The sequence below is a fragment of the Dama dama genome, chromosome 9, assembly GCF_033118175.1.
Source record: "Dama dama isolate Ldn47 chromosome 9, ASM3311817v1, whole genome shotgun sequence".
Taxonomy (NCBI): Eukaryota; Metazoa; Chordata; class Mammalia; order Artiodactyla; family Cervidae; genus Dama; species Dama dama.
In genome coordinates, this window is record NC_083689.1 from 53,216,197 (window position 1) to 53,243,484 (window position 27,288).

The 27,288-nt window shown below is 44.1% G+C and overlaps 2 protein-coding genes across 2 annotated transcripts in view; both read left to right on the plus strand.

The window, feature by feature from the left end:
• The first annotated feature begins 3,018 nt into the window (after window positions 1-3,018).
• Window positions 3,019-26,383, plus strand: LOC133062450 (transcription initiation factor TFIID subunit 4-like). The gene is made up of 3 exons (XM_061151450.1): window positions 3,019-4,102; window positions 5,824-6,043; window positions 25,870-26,383. The coding sequence occupies exons 2-3, from the start codon at window positions 5,985-5,987 to the stop codon at window positions 26,381-26,383; spliced, it is 573 nt and encodes a 190-aa protein (XP_061007433.1). The 5' UTR covers window positions 3,019-4,102; window positions 5,824-5,984.
• UBE2D2 (ubiquitin conjugating enzyme E2 D2) overlaps window positions 26,343-27,288 on the plus strand; it is a 42,031-nt gene continuing 41,085 nt past the window's right edge. Inside the window, exon 1 of the mRNA XM_061151451.1 lies at window positions 26,343-26,624. Within this exon, the coding sequence (XP_061007434.1) occupies window positions 26,601-26,624 (24 nt within the window). The 5' untranslated portion in view covers window positions 26,343-26,600. The remainder of the gene's footprint in view (window positions 26,625-27,288) is intronic.

A 27,288-nucleotide genomic window follows, 5' to 3' on the forward strand; every position in this document is an offset into this window, starting at 1 on the left:
CTCTTCTTCTGGCCTATAGAAGGCAAAACTAGGACAAAGTGATGGTCAAGTTTTGGTTCTAAGTCAGGAAGGATCTTCTAGTAATAAAGGCTGCCTGTGTTACTGACCTCAGTTCTTGGAATCTTTAATCAATAGAAATTGATAAGAGGCCAGAGGAGAAATGCAGGCAAAGCTTTACTGGGACTGATGCTGCAGCAGGAGGGAGTGAAAACAAGTAATGGGTTGTCTTGCTTGCTCCCCTCGGTTGGGGTGGGGGAGGGGGTGGGGGGTTGGTAGTGGATGGAAATGAGGGGGTAAGAGGCAATGAGGAAGGGGAAGGTGGGGTAGTGGGAGGTGGGGAGACAGCTGGTCCCTTAAATAAAGTGAAGGTATGGGCGAATTTGTGGGTCAGGCCAGAGGGGTGGCTTAGGTTGGGGATCCCCAACCTCCCGGATCTAATGCCTGATGATCTGAGGTGGAGCTGATATAATAATAATAGAAATAAAGTGCACAATAAACGTAATGTGCTTGAATCATTCCAAAGCCATCCCCCATCTCTGGTCCTGGAAATGTTGTCTTCCACGAAACTGGTCCCTGGTGCCAAAAAATTTGGGGCCCACTGGCTTAAGTGGTCTGCCCACCCCCTGGGTGGCTCCATGTGCAGGGGTCATTCACAGTACCCTGCTTTTGCTCCCTGAACCCCAGAAGTGGCAGTTGGATTTTGGTCTTTTTGTATCTCGTTCACAGTTTGCCCCAGCTGCACATGCACACAGTTATTTCCAGTCCCTTATAGTTTCTTGGTATTCTGTTGCTCAAGGAGAAGTTTGTCCAGGTGCAGGAACTGCAGTAAAGGGTCCCAGATCCCAGCCTGTCTCACCTGCAAAGTGGTAATCGGTGGTCACCAAAGGGTTTTACAAGAAGTCTGGTGGGCTCGCTGCGAGGGATGTGCTGTAGAGAGAATTCCAGACTGAACAGAGGTTATGAGTTCCCAATATCCTAAGCAAGCTGGGCTGCTGGAGAAATCATGAGGGTATCTTTCTGGTGGGGGAGGGGCAAGGAAGTGGATTATTTTTGCACTTGAGGAACTTATTTCTGATCCAGGCTGGCTGAGAAGAGCTGGATGTTTTCACTGGTTCACACTTCCCCATCCCAGCCCCACTTTCTTTCTCAGGCCTGAGGGAGGCTGTGTGGCTGGCACTGGCGACACCTGGTGGCCAGCTGGACTAGGACAAAAGCAACCCCACCATCTACCTGTCCTGTCCATCTGCTTCATAGCTGTCCTATACAGTGCTTGGACTGGAGGAGGCCCTGGATTTTGAGGAATGAATGGATGAATGAACACAGACAGTAAGAGGAAGAAGAGATGCTGTCTTTCTCTGATCTGGAGATCTAAGCAGGTGGACCAACCTGGACTACAAGAGGGGGCCAGACAATTCATCCGCTCAGGGAAGTACAGACAAAACGGCCTCTGCTCTCTCTTTTGCCTCCCTCCTCTGTGCCTGTCCTGTGTCCTAGGGGAACCTATGAGGTAGGGGAAGGGTCTATTATGGGAAAAGGTTAAAGTTAACTATTAATAAAAGTTGCTCCTGCATCTAAGCTTAATTGTCCTATGAAGCTATGAATAGAGCCCCATGGGCTGATTTGGAAGTCCCCGAATAAAGCTCCTTTCAGGGCAAAGACAATGAGGCCCAGGGAGGGCAGAAACCTGCTTAAGGTCCCATAGCCAGAATGTAGCAGGGCCAGGACTCCCAGGTCCAGTTCCTTAGGTCAAATCATAGCATTTGGCCACCTAACATAGAAACACAGAGGAAAGGAACAGTTGGTATGGAGCCTAGAGGGGCAATTACAACAAGCACCTTAGCCTAGCAAGCAGGGCTTTCCCATTACCTTATGACACTCCCCCCCACCCCCAGCACATGCCTTTCCTTTCAACTGAAGAAATGAGTGTGCATCACCTCCCAACCTACCCAGAGCCCTCCTCTCAACCACTCTGCTTTATATCCATCCCTTCCACTGTATGGATGGGCTTAACCTCCCTGAGCCTCAGTTTCCTAATCTGTAAGGGGATTGTTTGCGGTGTGAGAGAGGCTACTAGCCAAATATTTACAACAGTGTTTGGCACAGGGTAAGCATTCAGTGGGTTTCCCAGGGGGCGTTAGTAGTAAAAAACTCTCCTGCCGATGCAGGTTAGACTTAACACATGTGGGTTTGATCCCTGACTTAGGGACAAACCTGGTTGGGTTTGTCCCCTGGAGGAGGGCATGGCAACCCACTCCAGTATTCTTGCCTGGAGAATCCTATGGACAGAGGAGCCTGGCAGGCTGCAGTCTATAGGGTCGCACAGAGTCGGACATGACTGTAGCAACTTAGCATGCACACACACAAGCGTTCAATAAAAATGACAGCTGTTATTGCTGTTGTAATTAAGACCCAGTTTAAGTCCTTCCCACAACTAGATGGAGACATCCTTGAGCACAGAGGGCAGAATACCTTGATTCTGTGTCCAGAGAAGCCCCGGGACACAGAGAAGACCCCTTTTAGGCTCTAGAGGGCATCTGCTGACTGGTTTCTCTTAGCGCCTTGTCTATGTGCTGCTGTCCGAGTCTGGCTTTGCAGCTTTCATTCCTTAAAGCTGTAATGAATCACTTGTCTGGACTGGGTTTGAGGTTTTTCTGATGGATTGAAAGCCAAGAGAGACAAAGTGCTGCTAGAGTACCAAGATGCCATCCCCAGTCCCCCTGGGTGGCACAGGGGGGGGGGGGGACTCAAAACCCCCAGCAGAAGAGCAGGGGTGGGTCCTTAAGGCCACAGAGAAGAAAGCTGGTCCACAAACATAGGTTCTCCTTGGTACCCTTGGGAGGTGGTTGTGCCCTTAATCAGACCCCTCTGAGTAGCTGCTTGAAGGGAACTGGAAGGACCCCTACTTCCTAAGCCCTAGATACTTCCACTTCTCCATGCTCAGGGCCAGTTTATTCTTGGTTGCTCTTCTCTCTTCCTGCACCATGCCAGATCCTTGAGCTTGGAATATGCCCAGATATTAATTCATTTGGGATTCAAGAAGTATTTATTGAATCCCTTCTCTGTGCCAGGCACTTTACCATAGGAGGTTACATTCTGGTTGGGGATGAGGGGTGGGGACAAAGAAGCAGACAGGCAAAATTCCACTTAATGAGTTGTTTTAGGAGTAAGCCTAGGGCAGGAAGGAGGTGACCTCTAAACAGTATGAAGGAAGTTGAGGAGGTATAGTCACCAGGCAAGAGGAACCTGTGTACAGCCCAGGAGGAAAGAGAGCCTTAGCTTCTTTTTTTTTTTTAAGATTTTTATTTTTGATGTGGACCATTTTAAAAGGTTTTGTTGAATTTGTTACACGAGCCCTAGCTTTTGGAGGAGCTACAAGAAGTAAGTTTCAATCATGGGAGGCTTATTAGACATGGGTGCCAGTCTCAGGGATTCTGATTTGGTGGACTTGGGGGTGGGGATCCAGAATCTTCACATTTAACAAGCTCCACTAGTGATTCTACAGTAGGTGGGACTATGGCTCAGCATGTGAGGGAGACATTGTGAAAGACAGGCTAGAGATCGCAGGGACCAGGCTGTGAAAGGCTGGTGGGTCAGCCCGATGAGGTTAGTCTTTATACCAAAGGAATCAGAAGGCCACTGAAGAGCTTTCATCCAGGGAACAACAAGAATCTCTGCAAAGATCCCTCCTCCAGCTGCAGTGTAGAAAGAGGACAGGACTGCTGGCTGATGTGACCTTCCCGCCTTGAGTGGGTGTTGGCCTGAATTGAGAAAAAGGCAGTGGGGCTAGAGAAGTGGCTGAATTTGGGAGAACAGGGGGGTGGGCAGGAGCATCCACAGGACCTGGTAATGGACTGGCTTTGAGATAAGGGAAATAAGGTGGCCAGAGGGCAAGGAAATGGGTGGTGAGGGGCCAAAACCTGGTACAGGAAGTCTGAGGGGTGTGAGGAATCCCTAAAGCCCAGTTCCCATGCTGAATTTATGATTAAGCTGCCTGTCCAAAGCTTTATTCCCTTTCTTGTCCCATCCCTGTCTCCCTCAGGATGAGGACTGTCAAAGAAAAGGGAAGACTGAAAATGAGCAGGACCCTGCGGGGCCTTCCCAGGTACAAGCCCCTGCTTCTTGTTTGGCCTTCCCTGAGTTCCAAAGAGCAGACTCAAGCAGTTATGACTAGAGTAATGAGTCTGAAGGGATATAGACAAAAGTGTGAGTTGTTCTGCAGAAACTTAAACCCCCACCCAGTGGAGGATGATGATGACATGCTGCCCACAAGCATGTAGACTCCAGACTGATTGGAACCAGAAGGCTAATGATTGAGATTCCTGAAGCATCACCACCAGCCATTCAGAAAAATGTTCAGGAGCTGATTATACTCCCTGTGACCTTCACCCCTTCTTGTTACCTTTTAAAACCCTTGCCTGAAAGCTCCTGGGGAGTTTGGGCCTTTTGAATACTAGCCACCCGGTTCTCCTTGCTTGGTGCCCTGCAAGAAACACTGTAATGTCCCTCAGCGAAATCAAGTATCAGTAGATTGGCTTTGCTGCATTTCAAGCAAGAAGACCTGAGCTGGGTAACAAAGGGATTCAGTGTGGAATCTGAGGGGTCAGAGAGGTCAGATCATAGTGTCAATGCCTGCTGCCTGAGGGTAGGGAAGGTACAACCCCTCAGGGACCCCAGAGTCGGGGATACCACACAGCCTGGTGCATCCCTCATCCACAGTAGGACAGAGACCACCAGAGAGGCCTGGCCCGCAGCTGGGTCCATACCCTTCCCCCACCCCTCTGGTGACCTGCCCCAGCAGCTGCCATTCCTGGCACGTTCTGTGCGGTCCCCTCATGGGGCTTGGTTGCCAAGGGCCCAGGCTCTGCTAGATGGCCCTGCTCCAAGCATCCCTCGGCCTCTCCTGCTGCTTGGCTGGCACTGGGAAAGGACCAGGAAGGCAGGCGCTTGCTCCTGCTATAGCGCCCCTTGTGTGGCTGATTTGGGCCTTCCCTGCGGACACGGCCAACCCATCAGAATGGGTCCGCTGACTGGCTGATTCTGGCTCTTATCTCTGTACTTAGGCCCAGAGAATGTGTGCTTTTGCATGCGTCTCCCAGGTGTGCAAAACTGGGCATCATCCTTGAGAGGTTTTCATCCTCACTCCCACATCCAGGCAGTCATGGAATCCAGTGTTTCATTCTGTCTCCCAGTCATCTCCAGGACTCTTCACTGATCCCTGCCCTTACTCAGGTCTGCTAGCATGACAATTAAAGGAATAGATTCCAGGATCAGCACCTTGCAATGGCTTGAGGAAACAATCTTCCCATACTCTACTTTCCCTTAAAATCATATGGAAATAATACTAGTTCATAAAATTGTTGGTAAGACTAAATGAAATAAACTCTCTTCATTACAAAGCAAGTGGTCAATAAATGTCAGATATTTAACACTTCTCTTTGTGTTTCTGGTATATACTCACTAGCCCAAACTCTTCAATGACTTCAGACTGCCCTCAGGATCCCATGCAAACCTTTAGCTTGGCCTGTAAGGGCCTTTCAGTCTCATTTCCTGTCACTTCCCATCCTTTGGCTTTATCACAGATTCCTCTATGCCTTGGCCTATAGACTCTTTCCCATTTTTCCTACCTGCTAAGACTCTCTTTGCCATCTGAGTGGTGGTTTAGCCACTAAGTCGTGTCTGACTTATGCGATCCCATGGACTGTAGCCCGTCAGGCTCCTCTGTCCATGGGATTTGCCAGGCAAAAATATTGGAGTGGGTTGCCATTTCCTTCTGCAGGGGATCTTCCCAACCCAGGGATTAAATTTGGGTCTCTTGCATTGCAGGTGGATTCTTTACTGACTGAGCCACCAGGAAAACCCCAGATGCCACCTGAGACTCATCTCAAAAGCCTGCCTGTCACATACCCTACAATGACCCCAGAGCTTGAACATGCCTGAAACTGGAAGTGTTAGTCCCTCAGTCTTGTCCAGCTCTTTGTGACTTCATGGACTATAGCTCACCAGGTTTCTCTGCCCATGGAAATCTCCAGGCAAAAATACTGGAGTGAGTAGCCATTCCCTTCTCCAGGGGATTATCCATCCCAGGATCGAACTGCATTGCAGTTCAGATTCTTTACCATCTGAGTTCATCTCCTGAACAAAGGACAGTGAAGGAGGAGAGCTGGAGAAACGGCAGGAGGATAATATGGGAGGGGCTGGAATCTCTGAAGGAGGTAGTTCAGCCCTTGGTGTACCAGGGAACAACAAGGGACACATTTTGTGGAAGGGGGCTTCTGGGAAACTCGTCTTGGAGGTCTACCTGCATAAGAACTAAAAGGGATCAATTATCCATATCAGAGAAAGAGAGGGGACCCCCAGCTCCCTATTGGCACCGCCAGGATCATGTCCCTGACTCCAGGTCATCAGAGATTCAACTGCTAACACCAAAGAGTAGCAAAAAAGAGACTACCAAAGTTCTTGGGTATTCTTTCTTGCTACTGCTTTTCTTTTGACCCAAAAGTTTAAAGCTGCTGGGGCTTCTTACTCTGGAGTTTATTGGGCCATGGGAAGCAAGAATCCATCAGAGGGTAAATACAAAGCCAGCCAAAGGCCATTAACTCCTATCTCTACCTAAGTTTTTCCAAATATGGGCTTTTCTCCCTTTACTACAAGATTAACACATGCTCATTTGAAAATAAATCAGAAACCACAGATAAGCAACAGCAAGAAATATTTAATATAATATTTTATCATGTTCTTCAAAACTATGAAAAGTTAAATAACAGACATTCTAAACATTTGTTTCTGTCACTACAACCTGCTGCTGCACAATTTGTAATGGCTGTAGCCTGTTTTGTTGGAGATGGGGAACAGGGGGTGTGCAAGCATATGCCTGCAAACGCGTGTCCCAGAAAGGATGGAGGGTGGCTGGACTGGGAGGGATCACTTTGTGACCCTAGAAGAGTCTTAAATAATTGGAGGGACAATGATAGATGATGGAGGGTATTGAAAATACCAGTGGATGTCCTGGAGGTGAGAGAGGCGCCTGGAAAAAAATTCCTGGTAAGAGGAGGTCAGAGGAAGCTGGAGCACTGCAGAAGGAAGAGGACTAACAGGTTTGGAAGTGCAACCTGCAGGGAGGTGTTGCATACTGGTTTCAGAATCCCAGCAGGACTTCAGATGCCAACCTGGCCCTTTGGTTGCCATAATTTTGAACTGTTAAGGACCTTCTGTCTTCTTTTCCTTGCCTGTAGCAGTATCTTCTTCCCAGAATAGTTGTGAGGGATTTGGTACCTATTAAGCACTCAGTCAATGCTAGCTATTATTATTACCGAGTGCTAAAGATACGGTCCCTTCTGTGCTCTGTGCTCAGTAACAAGAGGCCACTGTTATGTATTACTGGTCCACCACTGGAGGGAGAGGGATCAAAGGAGGCCCGAGCATCTTGAATGTGAAAGCCCCTCAGGAAGCTCCAAGGCCAGAAAGGCCTTTATGATGATTATTAAGCAATAGGCTGAGGCCCAATCCTAAACCTAGCCCCATCACCCACCCCCTCTTTCTCTGGAAGGGGTCAATAGTCCCCCTTGGGCTTTGTCAGGCAAAGTTTAAAGACCAGGAGGGGGACTTCCCTGGTGGTCTGGTGGTTAAGTTTCTGAGCTCCCATTTTAGGATCCCTGGTTGGGGAACTAAGATCCCACACGCCACACAGCAGATAGCATGTAATCTTCAGATACAGGTGTGGACAAAGAAAGAGTGGGAGGTGCTGCTGTGAGCACTGCCCCCTCTCATGCCTCCTTCCCTCCCCAAAGGTGTCTGACAGACTGTGCCTGGAACCAGAGGGGAAAGAGTAAGTTACAGAGGGTCTTAAAAATAACCTTTACTTGCTCCAGAACTCAAGTGAAGGAGCTGAATCAGCAGTAGGAGGGATGAGATTAGACTACAGAGGGATTTTATTTACCTACTGACAGCAGTGTAAGAGAGCCACGTGTGTGTGTGTGTGTGTGTGTGTGTGTCTGTGTGTGTGTGTGTGTGTGTCTGTGTGTGTGTGTGTGTCTCTGTGTGTGTGTGTGTGTGTGTGTGTGTGTCTGTGTGTGTGTGTGTGTGTCTGTGTGTGTGAGTCGCTCGGTCCTATCTGACTCTTTGTGACCCCATGGACTGTAGCCCCCCAGGCTCCTCTGTCCATGGGATTCTCCAAACAAGAATACTGGAGTGGGTAGTCATTCCCTGCTCCTTGGAGATGGGGAACAGGGGGTGTGCAAGCATATGCCTGCAAACGCGTGTCCCAGAAAGGATGGAGGGTGGCTCCAGAGGATCTTCCTGACCCAAGGATCAAACCCAGGTCTCCTGCATTGCGGGCAGATTCTTTACCATCTGAGCTACCAGGGAAGCCGGAGCTACTTACAGAGAGGTTAGAAACCTTCTGTCAGAGACCTGTAAGAATAATAATAACTACCTAGTTAGGTGCCTGGTGCCTGGCACATGAGTTCACCAGATGCTGCAGCAATCCCATTGGGTCAGTGCTATTATTATCCCCAGGTGAAGAAATTGTGTTCAGAGTTGGGAAAGCCCCTGGTGCAGTATTATTCAGCAGAGTAAGTGGCAGTGGGGGCAAAGCCTCCTTCTGGTGGGTGACTTTGCCTCTTGGACACACTCTCAAGGAGGGACTGGGTGGGCTCACTTTTAGAGCCTTCCTCAAGGCCTCTCAAGGATTCTTGTGTTTAATTTGTAGTGTCTGGTAACTCCCATAAAGCTGTGTCATCTTCTTACAGATGAACGTGGATGCTGTTTGTCACCGGCTACCATCAGTGGGGGGCTTCCAATGAGTTACAAATAAGGTTCAGAATCCACTCGGCAGAAATCCCTAGTGTTCTCCCTTCAAGGCCAGGGGCTTTATTCAAACAGGGAGCCATCTTGTGTGGGGTTCTCATCTGCAGGGTAGGAGGTAAGAAGGTGGGAACTGCACAAGCATTGCCCTTCATTTTTTTTTTAAGATTTATTTATTTACTTTATTTTATTTTTTGGATGCACGCTGGGTCTTCCTTGCTGCATGCAGGCTTTCTCTAGTTTCAGTGAGTGGAGTTACTCTTCGTTGTGGTGTGCAGGCTTCTCATTGCAGTGGCTTCTCTTGTTGGGTAGCACAGGCTCTAGACACCCAGGTTTCAGTAGTTGCATCAGTCAGTCTCAGTAATTGAGGCTCACAGGCTTAGTTTCTCCTCAGCATGTGGGATCTTCCTAGACCAGGGAACGAACCGGTGTCCATTGCATTGCAAGGCAGATCCTTAACCACTGGACCACCAGGAAAGCCCCATTTTCTTTCCTTTTTTTTCAGTTGAAGTATAGGTGATTTATAATGTTTCAGGTATATAGCAAAGTGATTCAGTTACTCTTTTTCAGATTCTTTACCATTATAGGTACAAGATGTAGTTCCCTGTGCTATAAAGTAGGTCCTTGTGGTTTATCTATTTTACACATAGTAGTGTGTACCTGTTAATGCCAAATTCCTAATTTATCCCTCTCCGCATGTTCCGTTTGGTAACGGTAAGTTTGTTTTCTATGTCTATGAGTCTATTTCTGTTTTATAAATAAGTTCATTTTAATCCTTTTTTGATTCCACATGTAAGTGATTTCTCTGATATTTGCTTTTCTCTGTCTGACTTACTTTACTTAGTATGATAATCTCTGGTCCAGCCATGTCACTGCAAATGGCATTATTTCATTATTTTTATGGCTGAGTAATATTCCATTGTATATACATCACATCCCCTTTATCCATTCATTCAACCTGAAGGACATTCAGGTTGCTTCCATGTCTTGGCTATTGTAAATAGTACTGCTCTGAACACTGGGGTATGGGTATCTTTTCAAATTAGAGCTTCTGACTTTTCTGGATATATGCCTAGGAGTAGGATTGCTCATATGATAACTCTCTCTTTTTTTTTTTAGTTTTTCAAGGAATCTCCATGCTATTTTCCATAGCGGTTGTACCAATGTAACTCCCACCAACAGTGTAGGAGGGGTCATTCATTCTCTTTTTTGGGGGCGGGGGTCATTCATTCTTGATTTTGTAATTTTCACACTTGGGATTCCCATCTGTCTACAACCCCATTTTTATAAATAAAGACGCCAGCTTGAGAGATATAGACATGCAGGTGTCCGAGCATAAAATACAAGTGGCCAAAAAGCATACGAAAAGGTATACCTCACCCATTTGTGATGAGGGATGTTGTTGGGTGTAGGGAATCATGTGGTCTTATTTACTAATACTGTTGGTAGAGAGTGTAAATCTTATGGCCTCCTTAGCAAATAATCTGGCAATACCTACTGAAAATTTAAATTTGCATATCCTTTCATCCGCTAATAATACATCTAGGATTTATCCTACAAACGTGTCAAGAAAAATTAATTTTTCTTAATTTTTAAAATTAATTTTTAAAAATTAATTTTTCCTTAATTTTCTCCCTCAATAAGGGATTAATTAAATTACCTATGATAGAATCCTTATTATGAAAGATTCTACAGTCTTTAAAAAGAAAAGTATAGTTCTGAATGTAACATGTAAAGATATCCCTGATATATTGACATGTAAAACAGCAAGTTGGAGCAAAAAATAGTATGCTTCTCTTTATGGAAAGAAAAAACATAATTAAAAAAAAATTATTTGTTGGAGCTCCATTTTCACCCACTTTCCTGGGTTACGTGGGATGTCTTCCTTATATTTGGCACATACTAAGCACTTAATAAACATGAGCTGAGGGGTTTCTCTGGTGGCTCAGTGGTAAAGAATCTGCCTGTCAATGCAGGAGACATGAGTTCCATTTCTGGTCTGAGAGGATCCCACATGCCACAGAGCAACTCATCCTGTGTATCTGCACCACAACTATGGAGCCTGTGCTCTAGAGCCTGGGAACCACGACTACTGAGCCCATGTGCTTCAGTGAAGTGTGTAACCTACAGCCCGTGCTCTGCAACTAGAGAAGCCACTGAAATGAGATGCCCGCTTACCTCAACTAGAGAGTAGCCTGCACAGCAACAAAGATACAATACAGCCAAAAATAAATACTTAAATAAATAAAATTATTAAAAAGAAACATGAGCTGTTATTATAGCGCCACAGTCCTTTTCAGAGTCTCATCCTCAGGGCACTCTTATTCCCTTTACATTCAAATATTCAGCCTCTGGCCCCAGTTAGGGACTCAGGCTGCCAGGACCAACAACCACACATAGAGAGCTTCCAGCAGAAGCCCTAGATACGGCAGAGCAGAGATAAGCCATCTACACTGTACCCTATCCGAATTTCTGACCTGGGAAATCCATGAGCATACTAAATTATTACTTCACTGAATTTTGGGGTAATTTGTTACATGGTTACAGTAACTTTAAACACTCCTTCATTAGGATGTGAGCTCTATGAGGGCTGGGGCTTTATCTCCTTTACATCCTGGTGCCCAGTGTTAGAAGCCAGCATAGGAGCTAGCACAAAATAGCTGCTCCATGAACACTTGTTGAAAGAGATAATTATCTTTCTCATTATTCTCTATAAAATAACTCATACAATTTGTCCTAAGGAGTTAAAGGCTGAAGTGCCCCTTTGCAAGGGTTGTTTATATTTTAGAAGGGAAATTTTGATTCCCAGGAGTAAACCTCAAGGTGGAGATTCTGGGGCTGGGGGAGGGTGTGGCTTACCAAGGAGACCCCACACACATACACAGGTGCATGACTTCCAGTCTGGCTTTGGTGTTGGACATGCTGATCTTACTCAGGCCACCCTGTGAGTGTGACAGGCCATCCATTCCCAGGGGCTGGGCAGTAATTGGAGTAACCCCTTATTCTCAAAGGGTAGTTTGGTTGCAGGATCTGGTCTACAAGATGACAAAGGGGTCTTGGGGAGAAACAGGCAGAGCTGGCGGGGGACAGATGCTTGTCCTGGGAATTCTGGAACTGGATGCTGGTATAGGGGAGAGAACGGCCACAATAGCTCCCCCAACTCACGAGCCCCTGTGCCTGCTTTTCCTATGCCTGGCAAGGCAGCCCTTCTTCACCAAGGCCTGGTACCACCTATGTGTAACTCAGTTTTCAAATGAGAGGTTGTCCCCTCCAAAACTCCTCCCCTGAGCCCCACAGTCTAAATGAGGACCCCTCCTTTGTGCTATACAACTGTCTGTGCTTATCTTTACCAAAGCCTTGGCTTCCTGATGTGGAAATTGTTTACTCATCTTAAAAGTAGTATCTGCCTCATAGGGTGGTTTGGAAGATTAAATGAGAATAAAGTTCAGAGTCAGGGGTCAGTAAAAATGATGACTGTTGTTGTTTTTACTGTTGCTATAGGATTTACCCCAGGGCTTCCCTGATAGCTCAGTTGGTAAAGAATCTGCCTGCAATGCAGGAGACCCTGGTTTGATTCCCGGGTCGGAAAGATCCACTGGGTAAGAGATAGGCTACCCACTCCAGTATTCTTGGGCTTCCCTTGTGACTCAGCTGGTAAAGAATCTGACTGTAGTCTGTGAGACCTGGGTTCTATTCCTAGGTTGGGAAGCTCCCCTGGAGAAGGGAAAGAACTCCAGTGTTCTGGCCTGGAGAATTCTATGGACTGTATAGTCCATGGGGTTGCAGAGTTGGACACGACTGAGTGACTTTCACTTTCACTTTCATAGGGTTTATCCCAAAGAATTAAAATCACCTATATTTTTGTCTTGAGATTACTAATATGGTCCCAAATCAAAAGCAAAATGAGGGGCCATTTCATACCTACTAAGAGACTATTAAAAAAAAAGACAAGCATTGGTCAGAATGCGGAGAAGTCAGAATCCTCTTATACTTCTGGTGAGAATGTAAAATGGTGCAGGTCTTTTGGAAAACAGTTTGTCAGTTATCCAAAACGCTAAACAGAATTTTCATATGACACATCAATTCTACCCCTAGGTATCTACCCAGAGAAATGACAACACAGGCCCACACAAAGACTTGCATGTGAATATTCATAGCAGCCTTATTTATAATAGCCAAAAAGGGGAAACAGCATTTTGGTTGTCAATTAACTGATGAATGCATAAACAAAATATGGCATATCCATATAATAGAATACTATTCAGCAATAAAAAGTAACAAAATATTGACACATGGTACAACATGGATGAACTTCAAAAGCATGCTAAGTGGAACACATATTGTATATAATTTCACTTTCATGAAATGTCCTAAAAAGGCAAATCTATAGTGATAAGAAGTAGATTACTGTTCATATAGGGCTGGGAGTAGGACTAAGGGTTGACAATAAATGGACACTAAGTTTCTTTATGGGGTGATAAAAATATTCTAAAATTAATTTGTGGAGATGGTTGCCTAACTATAACTTATAGAGTAATGGTTGCATAACTTATACAGCTATGGTTGTATAACTACAAATAATGCACTAAAAATCATTGACTTGCACTCTTGAAATGAGTGAATTTGATGGTATAAAAGTTAAATGGCAATAAACTCTTTTTATGAAAAAGGAAAGGATTGCTAGTGACCAATATTTTATTGTAAGTGTGGGAAAATAAGTAAGTGCAAGAATTTTCCTAGAAAACAATCTCTCCATGTATATAAAAATCTAAAACATTCACATCAGTTGACCTAACACTTTTACTTCTAGAAATTTATTCTAAGGAAATGGCTAGTTGGGCAGTTTGGTTCAGTTCAGTTCAGCCTCTCAGTCGTGTCCGACTCTTTGCGACCCCATGGGCTGCAGCAAGCCAGGCCTCCCTGTCCATCACCAACTCTTGGAGTTTACTCAAACTCATGTCCACTGAGTCGGTGATGCCATCCAACCATCTCATCCCCTGTCATCCCCTTCTCCTCCTGCCTTCAATCTTTCCCAGCATCAGGGTCTTTTCAAATGAATCAGTTCTTCACATCAGGTGGCCCAAGTACTGGAGTTTCAGCTTCAGCATCAGTCCTTCCAATGAATATTCAGGACTTATTTCCTTTAGGATGAGCAGAGACAAGGATATTTCCTGCAGCATTGTTTAGAATATTAAATATTTTGGAAGCAATCCAAATATCCTCTAATAGGGAATTGTTTATATATAAATATGGAAGTATATGTAGCTCTTAAAAAGCATGAGATACAGAAACCCTTTTTCATGAAGATGGTGGCAAAGGCGAAGAAGGAAGCCCCTGCCCCTGCTAAAGTCGAAGCCAAAGAAAAGGCTTTGAAGGCCAAGAAAGCAGTGTTCAAAGGCGTCCACATCCACCAAAAAAGAAGATCCGATGTCACCCACCTTCCTGGCGTCAGCCAAACACTATGGCTCAGGAGGCAGCCCTAATATCCTCAGAAGAGTGCCCCTAGGAAAAACAAACTTGACTGCTATGCCATCAGCAGATTCCCCCTCACCACCGAGTCAGCCATGAGGAAAATAGAAGACTACAACACACGGGTATTCATTGTGGATGTCAAGGCTGACAAGCACCAAATTACACAGGCTGTGAAGAAGCTCTACGACATTGATGTGGCTAAGGTCAACTCCTGATCAGGGCTGATGGAGAGAAGAAGGCATATGTTCAACTGGCTCCTGACTATGATGCTTTGAATGTTGCCAACAAAATTGGGATCACCTAAACTGAGTCCATCTAGCTAATTCCAAATATAAAAGTTTCACTACTAAAAAAAAAAAAAAGAAAGAAAGCATGAGGTACATCTCCATATATTGACATGGAAATATGTTCATTAGTATGTATTTTTATGGAAAATTTTCAACATACACAAAGGTGGACAGACTAGATTACAATAAATTCTCATACCTCCATTCAGTTCAGTTCAGTCGCTCAGTTATGTCCTTTAGGATTGACTGGTTTGATCTTGACATCCAAGGGACTCTCAAGAGTCTTCTCCAACACCACAGTTCAAAAGCATCAATTCTTCAGCGCTCAGCTTTCTTTATGGTCCAATTCTCACATCAGCTCAGTTGGTAAAGAATCCACCTGCAATGTAGGAGACCCCGGTTCGATTCCTGGGTCAGGAAAATCTGCTGGAGAAGGGATAGGCTACCTATTCCAGTATTCTTGAACTTCCCTTGTGGCTCAGCTGGTAAAGAATCTACCTGCAATGTGGGAGACCTGGGTTCAATTCCTGGGTTGGGAAGATCCCTAGGAGAAGGAAAAGACTACCCACTCCAGTATTCTGGCCTGGAGAATTCCATGAACTGTATAGTCCATGGGGTTGCAAAGAGTTGGACACAACTGAACAACTTTCACTTTCACTTTCTCACATGCATACATGATTATTGGAAAAACCATAGCTTTGACTAGACGGACCTTTATCGGCAAAGTTAAGTCTCTGCTTTTTAATATGCTGTCTAGGTTGGTCATAGCTTTTCTTCCAAGGAGCAAGCGTCTTTTACTTTCATGGCTGCAGTCACCATAGTGATTTTGGAGCCCAAGCAAATGAAGTCTGTCACTGTTTCCATAGTTTCCCCATCTATTTGCCATGAAGTGATGGGACTGGATGCCATGATCTTTGTTTTTTGAATGTTGAGTATTAAACCAGCTTTTTCACTCTCCTCTTTCACTTTCATCAAGAGGCTTTTTAGTTCTTCTTCACTTTCTGCCATAAGGGTAATGTCATCTGCATATCTGAGGTCATTGATATTTCTCCCGGCAATCTTGATTCCAGCTTGTGTTTTTATCCAGCCTGACATAGATCCATTACCCAACTTCAATAATTACTATGTCATGGGAAGTCATGTTTCATTATCTTCACTTGTTTATTTCCTGACTCATTTTAAAAGAAATCCCCCCCCAAAAATAAATAAAAATAAAAGAAATCCCAGACATTATTTCACCTATAAAAATATTTCAGTATGTATCTCTGAAAGTAAAAGACCCTATTAAAAACCAAAAGTATCATCCCATTGTGTGATAACCATACTGTCATCCCACTTTTAAAAATAGTAATAAATATTTTAATATCCTCAAGTATCTCGTTAGTGTTCAAATTTCCAATTGTATCATAAATTTCATTTTTAATCACTTGAATCAGAATATAAATAGGGTCCACATGTTGTGATTGATTCATATGCTTCTTAAATACTTTTTAATAGTTTTATTGATATATAATCACATACCATATAATTCATCTATTTAAAATGTAAAATTTAATACATTTTAGTATATTAGAGTTGTTCAAGCATCACAGTCAATTTTAGAACACTCTCATCCCCCAAAGTAACCCTCACTCCTTAGCCCTTACCTCCCAAATCCCCCATCACCCCATATATGCTTTCTGTCTCTATGAATTTGCCTATTCTGGACATTTCACATAAGCAGAATCATACAATCTGTGGTCTTTCATGACTGGTGTATTTTGCTGAACATACTTTCAAGTTTCATCCATGTTGCAGCATGTTTTTATTGCTGAATAATATTTTACTGCATGGGCATACCACATCATGTTTATCTGTTCATCAGCTGATAAATATTTAGGTTTTTCCATTTTTTTACTATTATGAATAATGTTGCTACGAACATTTGCACAAGTTTTTGGTGGGGATTCTTAAATATCTTTCAATTTATAAGTTTCCTCTGTGTGTGTGTGTGTCCTTACTTGCAACTTCTTGCTAAAGAAACTGTGTTGTTATTGTTCTCACAATCTGAATTTTGTGGTTGCATTTCTGAGGTAGTTTTGATCTGCTTCTCTGTCCTTTGTATTTCCTGTTACTACATAGTACGATGTAGAGATTTGATGGCAACACTGCTTCATAGTTGGTATGGTGTACTTCTACCAGAAGGCAAATAGTGTCTGGTTGTCTCTTACTAAAAAATTAGCAGTCATTTACACTCCATGCCTAGATCAATTAATTCATCAGAGGTCACAAAATGCTGATACTTTCTCATTACTACTTAAAATATTAGCTAGACTACTTTTACAAAGAAAAATTTCCCTTCATATACTATTTTGTTAACAGGTGGCATGATACAGTTTTAACAAACAAAAGTACATTATAGAACATCCATATTCATAGCAGCGTTTTTCACAATAGCCAAAGGTAGAATCAACCCAAATGTCCATCAACAGATGAATGGATTTACATACAATGGAATTTTATTGAGCCTTAAAAAGGAAGGAAATTTTGACATGCTATATCATGGTTGATTATTGAGGACATTATGTGAAGTGAAATAAGCCAATCACAAAAGGATAAATACTATATATTCTACTTATTTGTGCTATCTAGAGTAGTCAAATTCATAGAGACAGAAAGTAGAATGGTGGTTGCCAGGGGGTGGCAGAAGGAGAAATGGGAGTTATTCTTTAATGGGTACAGAGTTTCAGTTTTGCAAGATGAAGAAGATTTCTATGGATGGGTGGTGGTAGTGGTTGTATGTAGTAAGTACATTAAGTACAATGTAAATATACTTAGTGCCCCTGAACTGTACACTTAAAAATGATTACAATGGCAATTTTTGTCATGTGCACGTATTTTACTACAATTTTTAAAAAAGTTTTAAGTACATTACAGAATGGAATACTACACAGCAATAAAAAACAATTAATGTTGAGATGTGTAAATGGATCTCAAGGGTATTTTGCTGAGTGAAAAAAGCCAGTCTCAAAAAGGATCTCAAAACTCATACATACAGTATGAGTTCATTTATATATCATTCTCAAAATGACAAAATTACAGAAATGGAAAGTAAATTAGTAATTGTCAAGGGTTAGGCTGCGGTCCATGGGGTCTGGAAGAGTCGGACATGACTGAGCGACTTCACTTTCACTTTTCACTTTTATGCGTTGGAGAAGGAAATGGCAACCCACTCCAGTGTTCTTGCCTGGAGAATCCCAGGGATGGGGTCGCACAGAGTCGGACACGACTGAAGTGACTTTGCAGTAGCAGCAGAGATGTGGAGGTTGATGGTTGGTGGACATGGCTGTAACAGGTACTGTGAAGGCGTTTGGTAGTTTTGGAATAGTTCTGCATCTTGATTCCAGTAGTAGTCACAGTAATCTGCAGATATGATAAAATGACATTAAACTGTATATACACACTGTGCCAACATGAGTTTCCTGGTTTTGATATTGTACTATCATTACGTGAGATGTAACTATTGGGGGAAACTGAATGAAGGGCACTGGAACTTTCAATACTATTTTGCTACTCCCTGTGAATCTGTAAGAATTTTTAAAAATTCATTTGAAATTACACTTATAGAACCACAAAGGTAGTATGAATCCATGTCTATAAAATTTTTTTTAATTTTAAAAAGGAGCTATTATTTATTATTATCTTCAGTTTACATTTGAGAAAACTGATGTCCAGGATAAGGCTGAATTGTCAAAGTTAGCCTGTATCTAACAGACTAACTTTTAGTGGTTAACCTGTTAACCACTACATCATACCATATATATATTTATACATACAATATTTACATTAAAAGATTTGGACAGACACACAGTATTTGTTATGGTAGTTATTTCTAGGAAGGTAGAATTAGAGAAGGTGGCTTTAATTTTCAGCTCTATAGGTTTCTGCATTGTTTGACAATAAATAAAACTTTAAAAATCAGACAAAAATATTAAAAGGTAAAGCAGTAAAGCTACTGAGGCAGCCCCTCTTTCATGCCTCACAATGGATCTGGGTTACCCTACTATAGTCAAAATATTATTCTGAAAGCTAAAGCTTGGCAGGTGAGCCCCCAGCCTCTGTTAGAACGTCCCCTTTCCTCGCCCTGTTTTGTGTTCATCTCTTTGATCATTCTGCCTTTTTTGAGCCCAATCATCCCTCTAAATCTGTGTGGATCCTGGATTGTAGGTGGGGCTGAATGCAGAGGAAAGACCAACCGCTCGGGTTGGTCCCCTGCTCCACTTGGCGGGAGGGCTGCAGCTGCCCCCAGCAGAGACACTGGGACCAGGACAGAGCCACAAGCTGTGAGGAGACCGGCTGTAGATGCAGCTTTCTCACTCGCAGCTGAAGATTCTCGAAACCAGTCCCGCCTCTCAGGTCTCTGGTTCCTGTTTCCCATTGGCTAAATTTTATGGGACCAAGAACCTCTCCAAAAGAATGCTTCTAGGGCATCGTCAAAAATAAGACATTTAAAAAGTGATAATGTTCACGCAGAGCTTTGCCGCCAAATTCCAGTTCTTTCCTGAGAGCCGTGTTAATGTTAAAAGGTCATGAGACAGTACCTAGCATTAAAGTTCGTCTGCTTTCTCCTTGAAACAAAAGCGACTTCAACCAAAAGTTCAGTTTCTTTAATGCAAATTAAAGGGGAAATCAGTAATACTGTCAACGTGGACTGGACACAGTTTGCCTGAAGCCTTTGGGCTGTTCTGACTTCATTTTCTTTATCCACTGAGAGGGAGGGAAGGCAGCAAAAATGTCCTTTAAATCAATGGAGTGATTCAGGGGACCCCATAGAAGACAAAGAATTTTATTTTTCTATTTGGTTTTAATAACAAAAGAAAATCATTTTTTTATCTTGCCCATCCCTGAGTCTTGCGGAACCTTAGTTCCCCAGACCAGGGGTGGAACCTGTGGCCTTTGTGGTGAAAGCTCCAGGTCCTAACCACTGGACTGCCAGGGAATCTCCATGTTCATTATTTTAAAACGTAAATAATATAGAGGAGTATGTAAAGCAAAAAGTGCAAGTGCCTTCCCTTCAAGTAATTCCCCAGGAATAATTAAGTTAAAAATTTGGTCTTCATCTGTTCAGATATTTTCCCATGCACATTCTAACACATATACAGATGTAACCAGAATTTCATAAAGATGAAAAAAACTTCTATTCAGGTATTTGTCACGCATGTGCCTGGTGGTTCAGTGGCTAAGATTCCAGGCTTCCAGTGCAGGGGATCCAGGTTTGATCCCTGGCCAGGGAACTAGATCCCACATGCTGCGACCAAGAAAGACTCTGCATGTCAAAACTAAAGACCCCACAGCTTAGACCTGGTGCAGTCAAATAAATAAATATTTAAGGAAAAAAAAGAAAGATATTCATTAGAATAAATTGTGCAAATCTCAAGTGTAAGCAGCTCCATGAGTTTTTATTGGACATTTTTTAACCCACAGAAATGGAATTATATCAACTACATTTTGCTGGAGTTTTTGTTTTTTACCTCAACAATATTATGATAGTTCTTCCACAGTGGGACATATGGATTTAATCATTCTTTTCATGGTAGCACAGTATCCTGTAGTATGAATTCAGTGCTGTAATTAACCTTTCTTAATTGGTGAATAGTTAAGACTGTATCCAATTTTTGCTATTTCATGTTATAGATTTTAAAACTTTTCTTTATATAAGAATAATACATGCTCAGTAGAAAACTTTCAACATTTCAGAAATGTTTGACTTAGAAAGCAAAAGTCCCTCATAATCCTCTCTCAGAAACCACCAAGCACAGATGTTATTCTCTTCCCATAGCACATCCATTACCTATATTGTGTGATCTCTACACACTATTGGAAAAACAAATAAGTAACAAATACTATATAACTGTTAGGACTTCCAGATGGCACTAGTGGTAAAGATTTTGCCTGCCAATGCAGGAGACGCAAGAGATGAGATTCGATCCCTGGGTCAGGAAGAGCCCCTGGACTAGGAAATTTTTCTTCTACAGGTAGTAGAGGAAAAACTAGATACTATGAGCAAATTCTAATGAATTGGACAACTTAAATGAAATGAACAAATTCCTTGAAAAACAATGGACACAAGAAGAAAAAAAAATCTAAATAGCCCCATACATATTAAAGAAATTAACTTATTATCAAATTCCTCCTGCAAAGAAAACTCCAGGACTAGATGGCTTCACTGGTGAATTCTATCAAATATTTATTTAAAGAAGAAAAAATAACAATCCTACACAAATTCTTTCAAAACACAGAGGAAGGAACACTTTCTAACTTATTTTATGAGGCCAGGATAACCCTGATATGAAAAGTTGACAAAGATATTACAAGAAAAGAAAAATATAAATTCTTATCCCTCATGAACTTAGATGTAAATATCTGATTAGTCTTTGACAGAGCAATTTCATTTCTAGGAATTTATACCCAAAAGCCCTCAGAGTTGTACAAAGATTAACTACAGAATATCCACTATAGCAATATTTTTGTTGCTGTTCAGTCACTAAGTCGTTTCTCACTCTTTTTCACCCCATGGACTGCACCATGCCAGGCTTCCCTGTCCTTCACCATCTCCCAGAGTCTGCTCAAACTCATGTCCATTGATTCAGTGATGTCATCCCACATCTCATCCTCTGTCATCCCCTTCTCCTCTTGCCTTCAATCTTTCCTAGCATCAGAGTCAATTCTTTGGCGCTCCGCCTTCTTCCTGGTGCAACTGACATTCATACATTACTGGAAAAACCATAGCTTACTAAACAGACCTTTGCCACCAAAGTGGTCTCTGCTTTTTTAAAAAATATATTTTTATATTTCAGTTCAGTTCAGTTGCTCAGTCGTGTCCAACTCTTTGCGACCCCATGGACTGCAGCATGCCAGGCCTCCCTGTCCATCACCAACTCCTAGAGTTTACTCAAACTCATGTCCATTGAGTCGGTGATACCATCTGACCATCTCATCCTCTGTCGTCCCCTTCTCCTCCTGCCTTCAATCTTTTCCAGCATCAGGGTCTTTTCTAATGAGTCAGTTCTTTGCATGAGGTGGCCAAAGTATTGGAGTTTCAGCTTCAGCATCAGTCCTTCCAATGAATATTCAGGACTCATTTCCTTTAGGATGGACTGGTTGGATCTCCTTGCTGTCCAAGGGACTCTAAAGAGTCTTCTCCAACACCACAGTTCAAAGGCATCAATTCTTTAGTGCTCAGCTTTCTTTATGGTCCAACTTTCACATCCATACATGACTATGGCAAAAACCATAGCCTTGACTAGACGGAAGTTGATGATGCTGTGAAAGTGCTGCACTCCATATGCCCCCAAAATAAAAGTCTCAGTGTTTCCACTGTTTCACCATCTATTTGTCATGAAGTGATGGGACCAGATGCCATGATCTTAGTTTTCTGAATGTTGAGTTTTAAGCCAACTTTTTTACTCTCCTCTTTCACTTTCATCAAGAGGCTCTTTAGTTCTTCTTTGCTTTCTGCCATAACGATGGTGTCATCTGCATCTGAGGTTATTGATGTCATCTGATAACAATAACAAAGGGTGCTGTCATCTGAGGTTATTGATATTTCTCCCAGCAATCTTGACTCCAGCTTGGGCTTCATCCAGCTCAGCATTTCTCATGATGTACTCTGCATATAAATTAAATAAACAGGGTGACAATATACAGACTTGACATACTCCTTACCCGATTTGGAACCAGTCTGTTGTTCCATGTCCAGTTCTAACTGTTGCTTCCTGACCTGCATACAGATTTCTTAAGAGGCAGGTCAGGTGGTCTGGTATTCCCATCTCTTGAAGATTTTTCCACAGTTTGTCATGATCCACACAGTCAAAGGCTTTGGCATAGTCAATAAAGCAGATGTTTTTCTGGAACTCTCCTGCTTTTTTGATGATTCAACAGATGCTGGCAATTTGATCTCTGGTTCCTCTGCCTTTTATAAAACCAGTGAACATCTGGAAGTTCACGTTCACATACTGTTGAAGCCTCACTTGGAGAATTTTGAGCATTACTTTACTAGCGTGTGAGATGAGTGCAATTGTGTGATAGTTTGAGCATAGTTTGGCATTGCCTTTCTTTGGGATTGGAATGAAAACTGACCTTTTCCAGTCCCGTGGCCACTGCTGAGTTTTCCAAATTTGCTGGCATATTGAGTGCAGCAATTTCATAGCATCATCTTTTAGGATCTGAAATAGCTCAGCTGGAATTCCATCACCTCCACTAGCTTTGTTTGTAGTGATGCTTCCTAAGGCCCACTTGACTTCACATTCCAGGATGTCTGGCTCTAGGTGACTGATCACACAATTGTGGTTATCTGGGTCCTGAAGATCTTTTTTGTATAGTTCTTCTGTGTATTCTTGCCACCTCTTAATATCTTCTGCTGTGTTATTATTTATGGCTGTGCTGGGTCTTCATTGCTGTGTGAGGGGTTTCTCCAGGTGCTGAGAGCAGGGACTACTCTCCAGTTGTGGTACATGGACTCTAGGGCATGCAGGTCATGCCGGCCCAGCTGCGTTGCAGCATATGGGACCTCCTTGGACCAGGGATCAAACCTGAGTCCCCTGCACTGGCAGGCAGATTCTTAACCACTGGACCACCAGTGTCTCTGCTTTTTAATAAGCTGTCTAGGTTTGTCATACCTTTTCTTCCAAGGAGCAAGCATTTTTTAATTTCGTGGCTGCAGTCACTGTCCACAGTGATTTTGGAGCCCAAGAAAATAAAGTCTGTCACTGTTTCCATTTTTTCCCCATCTGTTTGCCATGAAGTGATGGGACCAGATGCCATGATCTTAGGTATTTGAATGTTGAGTTTTAAGCCAGCTTTTTCATTCTCCTCTTTCATCTTCATTAAGATGCTCTTTAGTTCTTCTTTGGTTTCTGCCATTAGGGTGGTATCTGCAGATCTGAAGTTGTTGATATTTCTCCCAGCAATCTCGATTTCAGCTTGTGATTCATCCACCCTGGCATTTTGCATGATGTACTCTGTATATAAGTTAAATAAGCAGGGTGACAATACACAGCCTTGATGTACTCCTTTCCCAGTTTTGAACCAGTCTGTTGTTCCATTGTTAATATTTATTTATTTATTTGATTGCATCAGTTCTTAGTTGCAGCATATGAACTCTTAGTTGTAGCATGGGGGAATCTAGTTCCTTGACCAGAAATCGAACCAGGGCCCCCCACTTTGGGAGCATGGAGTCTTAGCCACTGGACCACCAGGGAAGTTCCATATAGTAATATTTTTAATAGCAAAAATATTAAGACAACTTAAATGGTCCCCAAAATGTGATAATATGATATGTTTATGATTGAATATACAACCATTAAAATATAATAAAAATATGTCTTGACACAGGAAGATTCACCATATATTGTTTATTTTAAAAGTAAGTTACCTGTAATTAGTCTCCAGCTAATAAAAATAACTGGAAAAAAAAAAAAGTAAGTTACCTGACAACCTAGAGGAGTGGGATGGAGTAGGAGGTGGGAGAGAGGTTCAGGAGGGAGGGGACATATGCATACCTATGGATGATATCATGTTGATAAATGCCAGAAACTAACACAATATTGTACAGCAATTATCCTCCAATTAAAATAAATATTTTTTAAAAAGTAAATTACCAAAAATTTCAGGTGCTTTCACTACACACACACAAAATGAATAGAGAAGTTAACTGTCATGACTGTAATCATGCCATTATGTTTATGTATATCAAATCCATATGTTGTACACCTTAAGTCCATAATTTTTTTTAAACAGGTATATGATGAAATAGTATAATGGCATGATCCTACATTTTCAAAGAAAAATATATATTTATATATAATGGGAAAACACAGAAAGGACAGAAACTAAATGTCACAAATGGTTAATTGTTGGATGATGGGAGTGTAGTAGACTTTTGTTTCCTTCCTTTTGCTTATCTGTATTATTATCTGTATTGCTTACTTCCTTATCTGTATTTCTTGCAATGAAAAATGTAAATTACTTTTTAATACAAAGTATTGTTGAAGAAAAGTTTTAAAAATGTGACCAATGAGCATTTTGCACCTCTCCCATTACAGTTCTTAGGAAGAAAAGATTTAGGACTTTGGAATCTTCCTCTCCACCTCCAACCTAACACCTATCCATCCTTGGCCACTGGACATAGCTTTGCCCTCCTTTGACACTGGATCCATGGTGGCCCTGCCTTATGGGTCCAACCTGTATTCAGTAGGTTAGGCATTACAAGTTTTGCGGCTGACTTATGGCATGACTTTTAGCAAGATCCTTTTCCTTAGGGGCTCCAGTTTCTCCTCTCTTAATCAGTGATCTTTAAGGTGCCTTCCAGACAGAGTAAGAACAGATTTAGAATCAGGAAACCCTGGGGGAGACTTGGGAATGTAGGCATCACCGCCCAGAAGAATATTCCTTATTTGTGTCTTCAGGGTCCCCAACCAGGTAAAAAGCACCTCCGAGACCAGGCTTTATAAAACCAGTCAGCCTTCTATTTCTCTGGTCCTGGTTGCTGGCCTCCACACAGAGTAGTTGCTCCGTGAACTCACTTTTTGCCTCTATCTTTTAAAAGTAATCCCAGAATAGGTTTTCTTTTTAAAATTTAATTGGAGGCTAATTACAATGTTGTAGTGGATTTTGCCATACACTGACATGAATCAGCCATGGGTGTACATGTGTTCCCCATCCTGAACCCCCTCCCATCTCCTTCCCCATCCCATTCCTCAGGCTCATCCCAGTGCACCAGCCCTGAGCACCCTGTCTCATGCATCGAACTTGCACTTGTGATCTGTTTCACATATGCTAAATATACATGTTTCAGTGCTATCCAGAATAGGTTTTCTAAGCTTGCTTTTGATGGTGAGCTGAAAGCAAAGTTGGTTTTATTATTGGAGCACACATTGTGCAAGTTTTTTGCTGAGGTAACAGCTTTATTGCTTATTTGTAACAATTCACCAAGCGGAGCACCTCTCCTGACAAGCCAGTGGCTGAGAGACATTCAAATTGTCACTCACTTGCGGCCTTCGTGGGGAAAACCATCTCAGGGCTGCCGGCGGTGTGCATGTAGAACCATAGTCCCGCAGGTGCCCAGGCTGTTACCACGCGGCTTCCCGAGAGAGATTTGACCAGCCTCTTGACTTGAGGGAAGTCCCAAGCTATGCCACTGTGGAGCTGTGTGACCTTGGACAAGTCCTTTCCTCCTATGGCCCTACGTGCTCTTCCCCGGTCGGTTTATGCTATGGGGACGGTCGAGTGATCTGGAAAACCTTCGCTTTTAAACATTTATTCATCTCAGGTATCACGCCAATCCGAGCCCACAGTCAAGGCAATCAAGGACCACTATTGGCAAACCTCTGCGACCCGCGCCACAAGTCTCGCGAGATCTCTCCTGTGCGCTTCGCGGCGTCATCCTCTCGCCGGCCGCGGCGGCGACGGCGACGGCGACGGCGTGTGAGGTACTCACAGGGGCGGCCCGTATCCCTCCGCCGCCGGCGCGGCCCGGCCCTCCCTTCCCCCGGCCCGCCAATCCCCGCTCTCCCGACCTGCCCCTCGGCCTGGGCCCACCCCGCGCCCCGGCTGCCCCACCCCGGCGGCGCCGCCCGCCCGCGCGTCCCTCGGTCCACCTGCAGCAGGCAGTCCCTCCGGCTGTCCTACCCAGAGGCGCCGGCCGAGCCCGAGGCCTGAGCTCTTGCTCTCCGGCGGAGGGATCCGCGGCGGCTGAGGAGGCGGCGCTGAGCCTAGAAGGAAGAGGCAGCTACCGCGGTGGCGGCGGCGGCGGTGGCGGCGGCGGCTCGGGCGGCAGCGCATAAAGGGGCCGCCGCCGGGTGATGCGGTGACCGCTGCGGCAGGCTCAGGAGCCGAGTTGGCCTCGGCCCTAAGTCCGTCCCGCCCGAACCGCGCTCCGGAACTCCCCATCTTCTCCGGCCGATCCGCAATCACCGAGGCGGCCTCGCGCCCCCTCGCCCCTTCCCCGTCCCTCCCCTGCCCCCGTCCCCGCCCCGGGGCCGCCGCCACCCACCTCCCACGATGGCTCTGAAGAGAATCCACAAGGTAAGAGGCGAGGGATCGGCTGTGTGTTCGGGCAGCTAGGCGGGTCGGCCGAGCTGGCTGCGGCCTGCACTTCCCGCCGTCTTCTCCGCCGGACTCCCGGCTGCTTCGGACCGGGCTGCTGGCGATGGCCCGGCCGGGCGGCCTTCACACCCCACTCCCAGTGATGGCGCCCATAGAGGCCCCGGCGCGCTGTCCGCACTTAGGCCGGAGGTATGCTCGCTGGTTCAGCGTTCCTTCCCGGCCTCCTTTCTAAGGCCCCGCGTGGTATGGAGTCCCAGGGCCTCTCCCCGGCCTGGGACTGCTGTGCCAGAGGGCCATTGTCCGGCTGTGCCAGGAGGGGGTGCTGGAACTGGGGCGTTGGGCGGCCCCATCGACGGAGGTCGAAAGGGCTCTGTGCCCTATCTCCGCCTGTGCACCCCCTATCCCCACCTGCTTAGGCTCCCTCCGCAGAACCCCTTGAGCTTGGGGCCCGTACGAGGAAACGTTTTTGTCCGATCCAGAAATATTTCTTGAGTTCACTTGCCGTTTAGCGGCCGCACGCTTCCGTCCACTCTGCTTGTCCAGAAACTAAGTAGGAAGTTGAGGAAATAAGCATGACTTTTAAGGGGGGAAGTGGAGGGAGAAGCATTTTATTCCTTGAGGTTGCCAAATGTAGTCAGAAACA